Below are 18,163 nucleotides of genomic sequence, written 5' to 3' on the forward strand. Positions count from 1 at the left end.
CTCAGGATTCATACCAAACGCCGCACACTTGTAGAATTGGCGGGAATCTAAGTCGGATCTCCCGTCGCTTCTATGACGGCTTTGTCTCTATCGCGGCAAGCCAGCTCGGCGCTGGCTCCCGCGATGGGGCTCGTAGGTGCTCAATCTCGCCGAGAAAGGGAGCGAGATTGACACAATATCGCAGTCACCCACTGTAGCTACTTCTTCGTTTTGAAGGCTTCTGTATAGGCAATAGGGATTCTGTGGTCAAGGATTTTCAGCAAGGAGGCCTCAAAGGTTGTCCCCAGCAATGGCTCATAGTTGCAGTTGCAAAGCACTAAAGGAGTAGTTGCAACGGGAGCAGTGTTGCTGCATGGGGAGCAATGACACCAATCTCTGTAGCATGGCCGAGCTACGGCTGACAATAATAGAATGGTGTGCAGGAGGCACACCGCTCTGTTTAAAGATAGGGCTCAGGTGCAGTGCATTAGCACTGATTTGAAGAGAAGCGCCGTTTGTTGCGGCGCACTACCGCGTTCCACAGTGGACTGCTCGGTGCGCCTCACGCGATGATGTCATTGCGCGGTCGCTGTTATGCGTTCCAGCGCAGAGCGCATTACAAGGAAGTAACAGGTGCGCGGAGCACCTGTTACAGTCGCATACTGTATCACTCAGCCCCGCCCCCATCGCGCCGTGTCCAATCTAGCCATTCAATGGCCAGACCCCTTTTGGAAGAGGATATCGGGGGATGTGCACAGCAGGTGAACGGGCTCAGTTAAGTAAAATGGGGGGGGCTGGGGGGGGGGTCTTCATTGCCAGGTGTTTTGAACAATACGAACCTTTACAATTAGGGTTGTCCCGATACCGATACCAGTATCGGTATCGGGACGGATACTGAGCATTTGCGGGAGTACTTGTACTCCTGCAAATGCCCCCGATGCCAGATCCGATACTAAGCCCCCCCCCCCCCCCCCGCCGCCGTCGCCGCCGCCATCGCATACCGCAACGCCCCCGCTGCCTATTTAATCAGCATGCAGAGAACATTACAGCTTTCATTTGAATAGCTGTCTGTTCCCCGTCGCATATAGACACCCCCCCCTTGCTCGGGATTGGATGGGTGATCTGTCTATCAAAGTGCAGATCACCTGTCCAATCCCGAGCAAGGGGGAGTGTCTATACGCGGCGCGGCAGGGAACAACAGACAGCTATTCAAATGAAAGCTGTAATGTTCCCCGCACGCTGATTAACTAGGCGGCGGCATCTAGGTATGGAGAGACATGGCTGCATATGTGGGGGGACATGGCTGCATATGTGGGGGGACATAGCTGCAAATATGGGGGACATGACTGCATATGTGGGGGGAGATGGCCGCATATATGGGGGACATGGCTGCATATGTGGGGGACATGGCTGCATATGTGGGGGGACATGGCTGCATATGTGGGGGACATGGCTGCATATGTGGGTGACATGGCTGCATATGTGGGGGACATGGCTGCATACTGCATATGTGGGGGACATGGCTGCATATGTGGGGGACATGGTTGCATATGTGGGGGACATGGCTGCATATGTGGGGGACATGGTTGCATATATGGTGGACATGGCTGCATATGTGGGGGACATGGCTGCATATGTGGGGGACATGGCTGCATATGTGGGGGACATCGCTGCATTCGTGGGGGACATGGCTGCATTTGGGGACACATTTAAAAAAAAGTATCGGTATTCGGTATCGGCGAGTACTTGAAAAAAAGTATCGGTACTTGTACTCGGTCCTAAAAAAGTGGTATCGGGACAACCCTATTTACAACCCCTTTATGATGATATTGAAGAGATGCTACAACAGGCACGTTAAGCCTATAGTTGGATGCTCCAACAAAGCAGTAGGAGTGAACCGTGATATCCAGGGAATATTAGCCAGTGGCAAGGGGGAGACAAAACTTTCTATGGTCGCCCAATATTCCAGGTTAGCATGGAGCTTCCAGTCTACCACCCTGGAGAGTTGACATGCCCAGAAATAATTTTCTAAAGTCAGGAAGGCCAATGACACCCCAGGACTTCAGCAACACCAACTGTGCTCAACTAAGCAGAGGATGTTTCCTGCCAATAGAATTTGGTACACATCTTGTAAGTTACAAAGAAAGAGGATGATATTGTAATGGGGATTCTCTGCAGCTTGTATAGAAACAATGGGAGGACTGCCATTTGCAGGCTAAACCAAGAAAATTGTGGTTTATTCTGGAATAAGTTCTGGAAGGGTGTTTCTGGAGAATAGTTCAGATAGGTCAGACAGGAGCTGGATCCCCAGATACTTTATGTATTAGCATTACATTTCTATAGTAAAGGAAATTGTTTTGGAAATGGGAATAATGGGGGGAGGGGGAGTAAAGAGGGGAAAAGGGAGGGAGTGGATAGGAGGTAGGGGGGGGGAGTAGGGTATAAAAAATAGGTAGCAAAAACATTATGTTTTTTTGGTGGGGGGAGACTCAATTGACAATAGGATTGTCACCAGAAGTGAACGTAGACCAGCAAGCTCACCTAAGAAGGTAATTCCAAAAACAACAACAAGTTTTGATAAATAAATAAAAATAATTGGAATGGGAAATCCAGTGTAATCAGCAGAACCCTAAGGCCCCGTACACACGACCGAACATGTCTGCTGAAACTGGTCCGTGGACCAGTTTCAGCAGACATGTTCGGTCGTGTGTACGGCCGATCGGACAGGTTTCCAGCGTACATTTGTCCGCCCGACAGTTTTTGAGCGGACAAATGTTTCTTAGCATGCTAAGAAACATGCCCGCTGGAATCCTGTCCGACGGACATGTTCGGTCGTCTGTACAGACTTACCGTACATGTCCGAGCGGCCGCCATCCCTCGCATGCGTCGAATCACTTCGACACATGCGTGGAAGCATTGAACTTCCAGGGCCGCGCACGTTGCCGCGTCATCGTCGCGGCGGCGGCACGGCCTCGTCACCGCGTATCGTGTACGTGCGGATTTCTGTATGATGGTGTGTACAGCCATCATACAGAAATCTCCGGGCGGACATGTCCGCTGAAAACGGTCCGGCGGACCGTTTTCATCGGACATGTTTGCCCGTGTGTACGAGGCCTAAGAGTTCACTAAAGGGGGTTTAGATCAAGTTGTAAATGTCACGGTCCAGCCTGCACTTTTCTGTTTATGAAATTCTTACCTTCTTGCTGAAATGGTTCTACTAGATCTGTAATTCTATTCACATGTGCTCCTTGCTTCTGTGTTCAGCTATGGTTGTCACCTGCTCTACAACATTTTGCTTGTAGAATTCACGTTATCCTGGGTTTCATTTTGTCTGGCTGTCAATGCAAAATGATTTTGGAGATTCCAAGTAGTGTTCTTTAGGTCATTCACACCATATTCTGTACAGCAGGTTATGTCAGGCATGTCAGGATCCTTGGTAGAGTAGATATTTTTTAGTCAGGGCATAGATGCAGGAATTAACCTTTTCATCATCTTCACAACAGAACAACAGATATCAAGACTGAACAGAATCACAAGATGGAGGTCTCTCAATACTAGTTTACTAACTGTTATGCTAATGCTTTGGATTCAGCATTTTGTCTTTGAACAAGTATAGTCATATGATTTTTATACTTTTCTCGCTCTTCACACTTTTTTATTTGCTACATGGCTGAGAGTGTGTGACTGAGTCGCAATAAACCTGGACACAGTTAGGCAATTAGCATTTTCAGAAGAAGAACAGCAGTGGTATCCCCTATATTTCTCTGAAGACAGGTATGCTTTAATAGTGTGCCTGTGACTTACTACAAGCTTAGCTCCATAATGAAAAATAATTATAGCATACAGTATGGAGACAATCTTCTATTCACCAAAAATGTGAATATATTAGGTGTTCATAAATATCCAGGAAATCTAATAGAGACAAGTTTCTATAACAATGAAATAAATTGAGTGAGTATGCTGTATGTCTAAAAATAAAAATGGCTTGAGAGATATTGCGATTATCCTTTTCTTTAAGCTTGTCAGATGGTTCTTCCTCATGGATGAAATATATTTCTGCTATTCATCTTATTAGCTACTACCATAGAGGTGCAGGAAAGTAAGGTTTGGCATGTTGACAGAGACTTGTTCTTCTCTTGCTCTAATGAGATCCAAGAAAAAGAATGACACTTCACAAATGTGAACATATAACGCAGGGAAACAAGCTGAGATAACTTTCAGACTATGGGGACCCATTAATATTCGAGCCGTACTGAGTTTTCATCAAATAAAACACAAGAACTGATATATTTTAATTCAGCCCTACATACAAGCCATGATGCAGATAAACCTGCACCATGGATAAAGTTACAAAAAATAGGATGTCTGAGTAATGATGAATTTATAATTGGTTCTTTTACCTGACGGCTGAATCAAACATCTGAAGGAAACTTTGTGATTTATGTAAAATACATCAGCTGCACTCTGGGTACTGCCATGGAGGATGACATTCACAGGATGTTAGCAAATTACTGTCATTGTATTATACGACATTCCAGTCAATTATACACATAACTCACTTGGGTTTACCTATCAACGGTAACAATATATTGCTTCAGTTTAAGCAAAGTGGGAAAATATTCTCTGTCCATCACTTGGTACATTCCCCTCAGAATTCAGTGTACCTTCTATGAGGAATTGAGATCCTTTCACCCAAAATATACACATTCATTTCAAAGTTTGTTTCCAAGAATTGTGCAAATCTCGGCACAGATGGACTACAGGCATATGGAGTATGAGTATACCTGTAAGGGTTGTGACCCGCTGTAAAGCATTCATGTGTCCTGGGAGACCATTTTATCTGTGCTTGTCTACAAGTTATGACAAGCAGTCCCACTGGGCACAGGACAGCATCATTGATGAGGTTTATTTGCTGCCCAGCCTCTGGTGTTGAGCTGAAAACCTTAAATAACAATTTGCCATCTATATTACCTCTCTGCGAGCTACTTGAAGCTGACCCCTATTAGATGCAAACAAAAACATGCCTATAACAGATATGCTGAAGGAAACAACTTTCCTGTAGTTCTCAAATTAGTCATACAGACTAACCTTCTAACAATTAAAGTTGCTATTTTGCATTTTTGATTAGTCCCACTCAAAACTGATAATGCAGTTTATATGTTAGCAGGTTGAATTACCCATCTGCGTCTTATGACTTTCTGAAAATCTGGCTTCAAGTATTCTCCACCTGTTACAGAACTTATGTCTACTTTTTACTGTATGATCATTATGATATTTAATGTTGTGCACTTTGAAAACCAGAAGATAGTGTATTGCATTCAGCTAAAATGACTCCAGTCCCACTCTTTACGAGGAACTGTGCCTTCATGAGCTATCATGAGCACTTGCCATAATATACAAGCATGCACAACATGTTTGCACATTATAGCAGACTTACCTCTTAGTCTTCCAGCAATACAAAGTCTGTGCTCCCCATTACCACTGCTGCTATTCGCTCTGCCCGTTTTGCCAGGCAAATGCTTTCTTTATTCAGTAACTGATAATGTACCCCTTGTGCATGTGCACAGGGATTACATTGTCCCTGTACTTTGGTTGAACCCTTGGTGCCACAAGCAGTGTACAATTAAAGGGGTTTTAAAAGCAGAAGTTTTTTTTTTATATATATATATATATATATATATATATATATTAATGCATTATGCATTAAGATGAAACAACTTTTGTGTGCAGCAGCCCCCCCCCACCCAGCACACCCTAATCACTTACCGGAGCCCCATTTCTTTCCAGCGATGTCCACAAGTGTCTAAGCCGTCTGGAACACTCCTCCTGATTGGTTCAGATACAGCAGCGGAGCCAATGGCTCTCATGGCTGTCAATAAAAGTCAGTCAGCCAATCAGGGGGAGAGAGGGGCGGGGCCAGATTGGGGCTTTGTGTCTGAATGGATACACAGAGCTCTGACTCAGCTTGGGTGCCACCATAGAAATTTGCTTGCAGAGGGGGCACTTGATAGAATGGAGGGGCCAGGAGCAGCAAAGAGGCACCTGAGAAGAGGAGGATCGGGGATGCTCTGTGCAAAACCAACTGCACAGAGGAGGTAAGTATGTCATTTTTTTTTTAAACAAGACTTTACGATCACTTTAAAAAATCTGCTATGGTGCATGGTTCTGTTTTAACCAATAAGTATTTACATTACCCTATCTTGGTACCGCCTAATATTTTTATCACAGTATTTAGCATATCCCTTGCAAAACACATTTCAAACCTACAGATCAAGTAATAGCATAACCAATACCCACAATTTGTATTCATTTGCTCACAAAATCTAGGCACCATTGTGTTTTGCTTGATGACAAAACACTTCAACATCACTAAGACAGAGGCAAGGATGAGTCTGTAGAGCACAATCAGCGCTCTGCAGTGCTGACATTCAGTTGTGTTGTGTTCACATCTAGCTGGGCTGCATCTGTATAATTGCTGTATAAAGATGACAGGCTGCTTGTATTTAGGGAAGCTGATGGGCTTTCGAGGCCTATTTTTTTTTTAAGTCTGGGTCCTTAAATGTTTTAATGCTTTATGTTAATTCCTCAACAGTGCAATCAAATTTCTGTCACAATTAAAGCTGTCAGTTGGAAGGCAAGCCAATCGCCGAGAAAACACAGCATAACAAATGAAGTGAAATGATTCTGCATGTAGCTATACGATGCTTCACCAGGCATGAAATTAAATAAGTAATTTGATGTTGACATCAGAAATTGAAATGATACCCACTGTTCCCTCATTCACTCAGACCAGCATAAACAAAAGTCAGGACAAATATGTATAACAAAGCCCTTGTGCCACCTATTTCTCCCTGGTAATATATATTTACATTTCTATGCAACAAGGAATTTTATTTCTTCTTGCCATTGTTTGTAAAAGCTATTCATGTGAATGAAAAACCCACGTGATTTTAATTACTTAGACGTATACAAATCTGTTTTATTTAGTCAATCATACATACAAATGTCACTTCATTTGAGTTAAACCTATTTCTGTGGTACTTAAAGCGTATTAAAAAAAAACAAAAAAAACTGCAAGGCATAATGTCCTATTATGCATCACATACTAGCACATTGTGAAATACTCACCTTGAAACAAACCCCTTCAGCACTATAAAGTCACCGCTGAGAGGGCTGACATGTTCCCCCTGTCTGTCTTCCAGGTTTGCGAGCTCCGGCTATACGATTGGCCGGAGCCATGATGATGTCACTCTTGTGCATGTGTGTGGGAGCTCTTGGTTCCGGCACTAAGGCACAGCAGTCACGTGACCTCCAGGCTGGTTAGCATTAATGCTATTCACTTACTTTACTACCACTTTAAACACATTTGTCCATCACTAATACAGAGTATGAGAAAGCAGTATATGAAGTAAAATAAGGTTTGGTGGATCCAATATGATTTCAAAGGTGGGCATTTTATTTTTTTCTTGAGGTCACTGGGAGAGAGGTTTTCTGGACCTCCTTGACACACATGGCAGCTCTTTTGACATGAAAATAGAATAAATAAATAAATTATACACTTAAACAGCTAAATCTTGCACCAAATAGGTGAGAAAAAAATGACCTTGTTTTAGAATGATTCCAAGAATAATGTTTCTTTAAATATTTTCCATGACAATCAATTTTAAAGAGTTGTTTTGTTATATGTGTATTTTCATCGATCGAAATGTATGCATTGTGTTCTCGCCATCAAGCATATTCAGTAAGTGTACAGTGGAGTGACCTATAGTAGTTAAGCAGATTTATTCAGATATCTTATTTTGTGGGTTTGCTTTAAGTAAAGAGCAATCCATTGATTGCTTTGGGTTACAGCACTTTGGCTTTGTCTTTTTTTCACAGATTTCTATAAGCCTTTCTGCACTTAGACAGCAGTCGGTTGGCATGAATTATTCTCCAGATGAATTTCCCTCAGGCCACATAACCAATTTTATTCACAAAGATTTCAAAATTGTAAACACAGCAACAGAAATCAGATTTTAATTTAAGGGATTCATGGCTGTGTTGTTGTTTGGAAGGCACTTTAGTGCAGTATTTTGTATGCTCACAAAGTACGCTGTACTGTTGAAACAAATGTGGTTCCCTGGTCCTGTCACATAGGGCCAGATTCACAAAAGAGATACGACGGCGTATCTCCTGATACGCCGTCGTATGTCTGTTTCTATCTATGCGACTGATTCATAGAATCAGTTACGCATAGATAGCCAGAAGATCCGACAGGTGTAATGGACTTACACTGTCGGATCTTAGGATGCAGTACCGCGGCCGCCGCTGGGGGGAGTTTGCATCGTAAACCAGCGTCGGGTATGCAAATTAGGAGTTACGGCGATCCACGAAGATTTTTCCCATCGTTACGGCGTCGCAAGTGTTATATTTCCGTCGCAAAGATAGGGCATCTTTAACATGGTGTAAAAGTACTCCACCATGTTAAAGTATGCCTGTCTTTCCCGCGTCGCTTTTGAATTTTTTAAAAATCTTTTATTTTTCCCGGCGTAAATCTTTTTTCACGTCGCGATTCACAAAATGTCAGCGCGTCGTAATTTTGTGCAAAGCACGTCGGGAAATTTGTGACGGGAGCATGCGCAGTACGTCTGGCGCGGGAGCGCGCCTAATTTAAATGGTACCCGCCCCATTTGAATTGGGCCGCCTTGCGCCGGACCTGTTTACGATACACCGCCGCAAATTTCCAGGTAAGTGCTTTGTGGATCGGGCACTTAATCGGAAAAATTGCGGCAGTGTAACGTAAACCGGTTACGTTACGCTGCGCCCGCTGTACGTGAATCTGGCTCATAGAGCCTAATATCAGTATCTTGGACGAATAAATGGCAATAGACCACTCTGAAAATTGTTCACTAATGTTTCATTTAATTGACTAATGTTGTTTAAACTAGAGAAATCTGTGAAGTTCAGATTGAGCATATAATAAAATAATTTAGCAGAGGTTGCCTTTATTGTAAACCATGCATTAAAATGATAAGAAGGTGCAGCTGCTGACTCTTCGTGTGAAAGTTAAGATTTTCCCTGCTACTTTCAGAGCTTTTAGTTGGTCAAGGATGCCACCTACCATATTAAAAGGCTCATAGTAAGGGGGTGGGGGACTGGAGGGATATAAGCTCACCATTAATGGAAGAGGTTGAGATTTTTATATAAATTTACATGACTAAATCTTTGGATTTGTTAATGTGAGGTTCTAGTGAAGGTAACCTCTGTTTGTGCATTTTTCATTGCAATAAAATGAATTGCCCAAGTTGATAATATGTTTACTTGTGATTCACTGTTAAACAATTCACTTCAAAATCATAAATATAGTAAAACAAAGGCATGTATTTCATTATATTAAAGACTGTCTCTTTTGATTATAAATTTGCCATAGAAAAATATTGTGATCTTATTGTAGATGATGAGGTAGCTCAAAGTTTGGTAATTTTAGAGTCTGCGGCTGCCTGATGTTTTAGTTCCCTGGCTGTGCCTACACGTTCCTCACATCTCAGACTACTAATTATGTTTACAACATGCCTCATTTTCCTCTGACCCCCGGGAATCAATTGGCAAGCAGGTCACACACTGAAAAAGTCATCCAAGCCCTGTAGGATTTGCCTGTTTGAAGTTAGTCTGTTCTTTTCTCCCTCTTGCCACTTTGTGGCCACAATACATAGTAACTTGGGATCAGGGCAGTGAATGTCAGCAAGTCAGGGAGGCAGTTTGATGAGTGTCTGCTTAGTCTCAGTGCAGGGCGAAATGCCATCATTACCCAGCTGCCTGTCAAATAAATTGGCAATTACAGCCACAGCAGAAGCCTGGAATTCAGTACATAACACGTTGCCATCCCCAAACCGCTAAGAGATTTAAAGAAGGAGGGGAAGTGAGGGAAGGGGAATTAAGCAACGTTTTCCTTGTTCCAGTAGCGACTGACAAGGACCAACATGTCGGTTGTGTGATATGGTGATGAAATAATATGGAAAGTGCTGGTAATGAGCTGTGCAGATTGGAACGTGTTAAAAACACAACACTAATTTTCCACTTTATTTTTCTGTTTTTTTTTATTGCAGAGCTCAGCTGCCTCCAGCCTGGGAACTGGCTACTTTGTAAGTGCAACTTTTAGCAGTATACTAAGAGTGACTGATGATATTGCATTTGTACTGTGTCAGAACAGTTCAAGATAATCAGGATGTGTAAGGTGAAAATGTCATGTTCTTCCTCGTTATAGATAGGAACTGACTGATATATTGTTGTGTGTGCTGTGTTGAAAATGTGGAATTCCTAAGTATTCGGATAACAAATGTAAAAGCAATGTTTCTTCATGTCTCATTGAAGTGTTTTATTGTGCTACACGTCTTGTTCCATGTAAGTAACCTTTCATCTCACTGAACCTTTTTCATCTTAAGTCTGAAAGCTCCAGTGTCAATTCTCAGCAGGTAAGCCTGTGTATGTTACAAACATACTGATTTGAGCATGGTGTAAGACACTAATAAACAATTTTTTTAAAGTTTTAGGGGCAGATCCACAAAGATATTACGCCGGCGTATCTCTTGATACGCCGCGTAATTTCAAATTTTGCACGTCGTATCTTTGTTTTGGTATCCTCAAAACAAGATACAACGGCATCTCGGCTAGATCCGACAGGCGTACGTCTTAGTACGCTGTCGGATCTAAGCTGCAATTTTTCGGCGGCCGCTAGGTGGCGTTTCCGTCTAATTCCGCGTCGAGTATGCAAATTAGCTAGTTACGGCGATCCACGAACATACGTCCAGCCGGCGCATTTTTTTACGTCGTTTGTGTTCGTCTTTTTCCAGCGTATAGTTAAAGCTGCTATTCTGAGGCGTACTCAATGTTAAGTATGGCCATCGTTCCCGCGTATAATTTTGAAATTTTTACGTCGTTTGCGTAAGTCATTCGCGAATAGGAATTTGCGTAGAATGACGTCACCGTCGTAAGCATTGGCTGGTTCCGGTTTAATTTCAAACATGCGCACTGGGATACTTTGTTTACGTCGGGTCACAACGTATTTACATAAAACACGCCCCCATTACTTCCATTTGAATTCCGCGCCCTTACGCCGCCAGAGATACACTACGCCGCCGTAACTTACGGCACAAATTCTTTGAGGATAAAAAAAAAAAGATAAGTTACGGCGGCATAGCTTAGATACGCTGCACCCGGCGCAAAGCTACGTGGATCTGCCCCACAGTTTTTAAATCTACACCTAATATTATTTAAATGTAATGGTAAATACATCATTTGAGCGCACCTTTTTATAAGCGTATGTGTGCTATGTTTGCTAAAAATACACTTTATATAATATATTTGTCTTGTAATTTTATGCTTCGACTCTTAAACGCCTAAAATGTTAATATACTAACTTGGACTATGAAAAATGTTGGTATTGGTTTTGTTGCTCACATATGCAAATAATGTCTGCTGTAAACTCGAGTTGGAAAATACTAATTTGTAAGTATCAATATAAAGGGTCTTCAAGACCCCTTTCATACACAGTTTGGTTTAGAAAACATGACTTTTGTGACAATGCATGTTTTTATTCTTTATATAATTTTATATTTTATGCTATGTTTTTATACAACACGTATCTTAATTTAATTTAAAATTTCATAATTTATACTAAAACAAGTATATTACGTCTGTTCACCACTAGGGGCACTACACCAAAACACCCAGAGACCACAAATTTTTACTACATTTTAACTATTTGTAATACCATCAACATCTGATATTTAATTGTTGACCCCATATATATACATATGTGCAATCAGCGCCTTAATGTAGTTTAATTTATCTCCTTCGTTTAGCATTAATAGTTCCTCACAGCAAGATGTCATTCCAGCAACAAATCTCTTGTTTTTAAAACACATATTTTAATAACACGCATTTTTATATTCATATGCTCTAACTTTGTCCCTCTCATTTAATGTATTGTTTTTAATAGCTGTATCTGTAATAATAAACACACTACGTCCTGCGGGGATAAAACAATACAGGAATAAGGGGAATTAGGCTACAGTTTTTTAAAACTAAGGCAAAATGGCAACGGTGATTATATCACCGTCTGTTAACATTCATTATAATACTTGGACTTCGGTCCCCAATATCTAACCAAACATGGCCGCCGTCTGTATTTACTAGGGTATATGGACTTCTGTCCTCAGATCACATCGAACATGGCCGCTGTAATGCAGGACATAGTTTGCATTTACCAGAGTGTATGGACCTCTGTCCCCAGAACTTACCAAACATGGCCACCGTAATACAGGACGCAGTGTCTGTGATAAAGGGGGAGTTGCTTGTGGCGTTCAGGACGCTCCAGATGACGTCAGGTCGACGAAACTGGACGAGCGATCCGATAGAACGCCATAACACTTCAGTTTTTTGCATGTAAAGATATGCTCTGTTGAATCAACTAAAGTGTGAGTACTCAATTGACTTAATAATAAAAGCTGAATTTTAAAACGGTACTACATTATTTGGGACCCTTTTTCTCCTTCATATGGGAAAACCACTGGGAGCACCACCAGGATCACAGCAGGACGTACCATTGCCAGAGTGCTGCACAGTGGCATACACTGTGAACGCTGTAAACCCCAAGAGGGGGTGAAGATCCGGTGAGTGCGGGCCACATAGGAGAACAGTTTGAGTGGATCACTGTGTGAATTATAGAACTAGACATTCACAACAGCACAACGCATGTTCTCATTATTTTTATATTTACTTTTATATTTACATTTATTTTTATTTTTATTTTCACTCATCATATTTATTTCCATATATATTTTTCTCTCTGTCAGTTTATTTTATGCACATGTTTGGACTGGATATCACTAGTAATTTATTTGAAGCACAAGGAACTTATTAATGTGCACTATTTCATCTAGAGTTGATCATTTGCACTGTGTTTTTCACACATTAAGTATAGGTTCACTTTACACAAAAGGATAAATCTATTACCCACAATATCAGCATTGCACTTTATGGGCCAGATCCACAAAAACCTGACGTAACTTAAAAAATCCAATTTAAGTTACACTGGCTTAAAGTTTCTACCTAAGTGCCTGATCCACAAAGCACTTATCTAGAAATTTCAGGCTGTGTAACTAAAATTCCGCCGGCGCAAGGCGTTCCTATTCAAATGGGGCGAGTCCCATTTAAATGAGGCGCGCTCCCGCGGCGGCCGTACTGCGCATGCGCGTCGGCCGTACTGCGCATGCGCGAAGTTACGTTACGCCGAGTTTTGAGGATCGCGACGGCTTAAAGTTGCGTCGGGGAAAAAAAAATGACAGCGGCATGCATTCCTGAGGGAGAACTCCATGCCAATTTTCAAAGAAAAAACCGGCATGGGTTCCCCCCCTAGGAGCATGCCAGGTCCTTAGGTCTGGCATGGGTTGTAAGGAGACCCCCCCACGCCGAAAAATTGACGTAGGGGGTCCCCCTACAATCCATACCAGACCCGTATCCAAAGCACGGTACCCCGGCCGGCCAGGAAGGGAGTGGGGACGAGCGAGCGCCCCCCCCCCTCCTGAGCCGTGCCAGGCCGCGTGCCCTCAACATGGGGGGTTGGGTGCTCTGGGGCAGGGGGGCGCACTGCGGGCCCCCCCACCCCAGAGCACCCTGTCCCCATGTTGATGAGGACAGGACCTCTTCCCCGACAACCCTTGCCATTGGTTGTCGGGGGTCTGCGGGCGGAGGCTTATCGGAATCTGGGAGTCCCCTTTAATAAGGGGGCCCCCAGATACCGGCCCCCCACCCTAAGTGAATGGATATGGGGTACATCGTACCCCTATCCATTCACCTGGAGGCAAAAAGTAAAAGTTAATAAACACACAACACAAGGCTTTTTAAAATATTTTATTATTCTGCTCCGGACGCCCCCCCTGTCTTCGTTATTAGCTCAATTACCAGGGGGGGCTTCTTCTTCCGCTCTCCGGGGGTCTTCTCCGCTCTCCGGGGGTCTTCCGCTCTCCGGGGGGGCTTCTCCGGACTCCGGGGGGCTTCTTCCATCTTCTCCCCTCTTCCGCTCTTGACTCGGCGAACCCCGGTTCTTCTGCAGCTCTCCGGTGCCTTCTTCTTCAGCGCTGGCTGCCTGCTATGTTTGTGTGTTAGCTCGATTTCAAACAGGCAGCCGGCGCGGTCTTCTGTGGCGTCAGGGTCTTCTGGTCTTCTGTTCTTCCGATGTTGTCTCGTCGCCTGTTGTCGCTGTAATGATGGAAGCGCGCCTTGCATCCCATTTATATAGGCATCACCGTCCCATCATGCTCCGGTAGGTACCCACGTGGTGGGTGCCTACCCACGTGCACCCACCACGTGGGTACCTGCCGGAGCATGATGGGACGGTGATGCCTATATAAATGGGATGCAAGGCGCGCTTCTATCATTGCAGCGACAACAGGCGACGAGACAACATCGGAAGAACAGAAGACCAGAAGACCCTGACGTCACAGAAGACCGCGCCGGCTGCCTGTTTGAAATCGAGCTAACACACAAACATAGCAGGCAGCGGAGAGCTGCAGAAGAACCGGGGTTCGCCGAGTCAAGAGCGGAAGAGGGGAGAAGATGGAAGAAGCCCCCCGGAGTCCGGAGAAGCCCCCCCGGAGTCCGGAGAAGCCCCCCCGGAGAGCGGAAGACCCCCGGAGAGTGGAAGAAGACCCCCGGAGAGCGGAAGAAGAAGCCCCCCTGGTAATTGAGCTAATAACGAAGACAGGGGGGGCCTCCGGAGCAGAATAATAAACTATTTTAAAAAGCCTTGTGTTGTGTGTTTATTAACTTTTACTTTTTGCCTCCAGGTGAATGGATAGGGGTACGATGTACCCCATATCCATTCACTTAGGGTGGGGGGGCCGGTATCTGGGGGCCCCCTTATTAAAGGGGACTCCCAGATTCCGATAAGCCTCCGCCCGCAGACCCCGACAACCAATGGCAAGGGTTGTCGGGAAGAGGTCCTGTCCTCATCAACATGGGGACAGGGTGCTCTGGGGTGGGGGGGCCCGCAGTGCGCCCCCCTGCCCCAGAGCACCCAACCCCCCCATGTTGAGGGCACGCGGCCTGGCACGGCTCAGGAGGGGGGGGGGGCGCTCGCTCGTCCCCACTCCCTTCCTGGCCGGCCGGGTAGCGTGCTTTGGATACGGGTCTGGTATGGATTGTAGGGGGACCCCCTACGTCAATTTTTCGGCGTAGGGGGGGTCCCCTTACAACCCATACCAGACCTAAGGGCCTGGTATGCTCCTGGGGGGGAACCCATGCCGGTTTTGTTTTTTACAAATTGACGTGGAGTTCTCCCTCGGGAAAGCATACCAAATGCCGTCGCTGCAATGGGCCTTTACAAGGTGTGACTAACTTTACACTTTGTAAAACGAGCCCTAATTTTACACTTGCAAAATAACACTTACGGCGCAAAAAAGAAGCTAGAAAGCTTTGTGGATCGCCTTAAGTGCTAATTTGCATACTAGCAACGGCATTTCGACTCGAAATGCCCCCAGCGGCGGATGCGGTACTGCATCCTAAAATTAGGCAGTGTAAATCAATTACACATGCCGGATCTTCTGTGTAACTTGGAAAAAGCCTTTTGAGGATCGTTTCCAAAGTTACACACAGACTGAACAGCACTTAAGTCGGAGTATCTCTTTTGAGGATCTGGCCCTATATTTATATATTAATTAAGCTGGCGCCATTTCTACCTCCATTCCTTACTCAAATCATTATCTCACTTAGGTGAAATAAATAAAGTAAGGGCAGCTGCTTAATTAATTAATTAATTAATTATGTCAAAACCCCAAAAACTCACCCACAGGCAATATTTGTTTTCATTGTGCGGATTCATTTACACCATTTAATGTCCTCAACTTGAAAAGGCTGGGCTGGGCCAATTTTTTTTTATAGACATATATAACACTATACATATACAAAATAGATGCAGCGCTAGCGATATTGCAAAATTTTACAAATGAAAATGAGGCTAGAAATAAAAGACTAAAGCAGTTCTTATCAAACGATACGCTTATGTATTGCTTGCAAACGACTTTTATCTTGTAAGTGTAACCCGCTTATTTTATATTAAAAATAAGTACTGTCCTTTGGGAGCAATTCTTTTTTATATTTTCAATTCTTACTAGTAAAGCGGAAGTTCCAGACAACACTAAGGCCCCTTTCACACTGAGGAGTTTTTCAGGCGGTTTAGCGCTAAAAATAGCGCCTAAATACCGCCTGAAAAACTCCTTCCCTGCAGTCTCAATGTGAAAGCCCGAGAGCTTTCACACTGAGGAGATGCGCTGGCGGGACCGCTCCAAAAGTCCTGCCAGAAGCATCTTTGGAGCGGTGAGAGGAGCGGTGAGAGGAGCGGTGTGTTTACCTCTCCTTCACCGCTCCTTTCCATTGAAAGCAATGTAATGTAGCTGTAACTTCATGCTCAATGTAAATGCGCACTTTGCTGCAGAATAAATGATTGTATCGTTTTTCTATCTTTTTGATAACTGATGTGTGTTCCATTATAGCGTTTATATTACATTCATATCACATATTAATTATCTCTTATTTCATGATGAGCATAACATGCAATTACATGAATCTTTAAACCAACATTATGTTCACAAAATTCAAAGTAGCGAAACAGAGCAGGCTGTGTGTGTATGCAAGAGTAATCAGTGTCATTTTCATACATTCCTATTTCAGACGCTTGGTGAACATAAGAAATGCCATCTGTTACTCTTTTCCATGATACCGAACTGAGGTTGGTAACTTGGAAAAAGTCCCAACTCCTGGAGAGTCTCAATATTTTCAGCACTTCTAAACATTATAAATATGTTCTATTTTCAAACCGAGAACTTATTAAGGAACTAAAACATTAAAAATGCCCTGTAGTGTAATCACAGGCAGAACACAGAGACAGTCAAATAGCATTATAATCATGCCTTGTCTGGTTCATAATCTATTTTTCACTTGTTGTTATCCGGTATGCAAAGGTGAAAACAAGGACAGAATAATGGGCTCATAGCATGAAAAAAAAGCAGTTTGTACAGACCAACCAGATTTGAGAAGAGTGGCAAGCTGCAGGCTTGTGAATCAACAGCAGTGAGTGGTAGCAATCTCGTTGACACATTTTTTCATCCAACTGTAACATAGGCAGGTAAAGCATACTGGAGACTGGTAACCCTACTCTGAATTTAAAAGCAGTGCAGCATCTTTAGTACACCATCACAGGAAGCTGCATTTTGTGGACGTTATCACTTTCTTTGGTTACTATATGCAGCAATATATATTGATGATATTAAACACACAACAAGCACAAAATGTAATCTAACTCACAAGCAAACACTTTACAATGGAAATGTAATACCATGTACTGTCTGGGGACACCCTTAGATCTCTTCAGTGAACCCCCCCCCCCCCACACACACACACACACACTTACACACACCTCCTACAGTAAACTGTTCCTCTGATGAAGAAATGTGTTACCAGTGGGTACAACATTACTAGTAATTTGTCATAAAGAAAATGTTAGGAATGTGGTGAAGCCCCTGTATAATTGAACACTATAAATGTTTCTTTTTGGACGAAAGGTTGCACCCTGTAAAATGTGCATTTTCTCTTGTGAACTGATGTGGTAATTGTCTCAGCATTTAAGCATTTAAGAACTTCTGTGTGGAACAAGGAGAATTGGGGAAGAGCATTGTGATTAGGTAATATGAAGGTTAGGAAAATAAAATGACCCATATGTTATAAAAGGGGCAATAAAAAATTCCTTGTGTCATATTCTTCCAATTCCTGCAGTGCCAGCAAAAGGGAAATGTGAGAGCAATGGCATGGGGTCTTGGCATTGCTACACACAACTCTATATATTATATTGACATCTCAGAACTGTATAAAATGCTGCCTTGCTGCCTAGGCTAGACAGGGGTATAACAAATATTGACTAGTTATTTTTACTGCCAGAGGGACATTTTAATAATTTTTTATGTATTTTAGGTCTTGTAAGAGAATTTTTTTTATTTACTTTATTTATTTAAACCCACTACAGTAACCAAGGCTCTGAAAGCACATTCAATGAAATTTGGTTCTGTTAATAGTTTAATTATTAGTTAAATTACTGTTAAAAAAAAATCAGTCTCTAGTGCTATTATACTTCACTAGGAAATACCCAGTAATG

General features: G+C 43.1%; 1 protein-coding gene across 4 annotated transcripts in view; it reads left to right on the forward strand.

Annotated features, from left to right (window-relative positions):
* AUTS2 (activator of transcription and developmental regulator AUTS2) overlaps positions 1–18,163 on the forward strand; it is a 1,792,651-nt gene that overhangs the window by 805,514 nt on the left and 968,974 nt on the right. For all 4 annotated transcript variants that reach the window (XM_040336745.1, XM_040336744.1, XM_040336743.1 and 1 more), the window contains one exon: positions 10,065–10,100. In XM_040336745.1, the coding sequence (XP_040192679.1) occupies positions 10,065–10,100 (36 nt within the window). The remainder of the gene's footprint in view (positions 1–10,064; positions 10,101–18,163) is intronic.

This window comes from Rana temporaria, chromosome 2, assembly GCF_905171775.1.
Source record: "Rana temporaria chromosome 2, aRanTem1.1, whole genome shotgun sequence".
NCBI classification, from domain to species: Eukaryota; Metazoa; Chordata; class Amphibia; order Anura; family Ranidae; genus Rana; species Rana temporaria.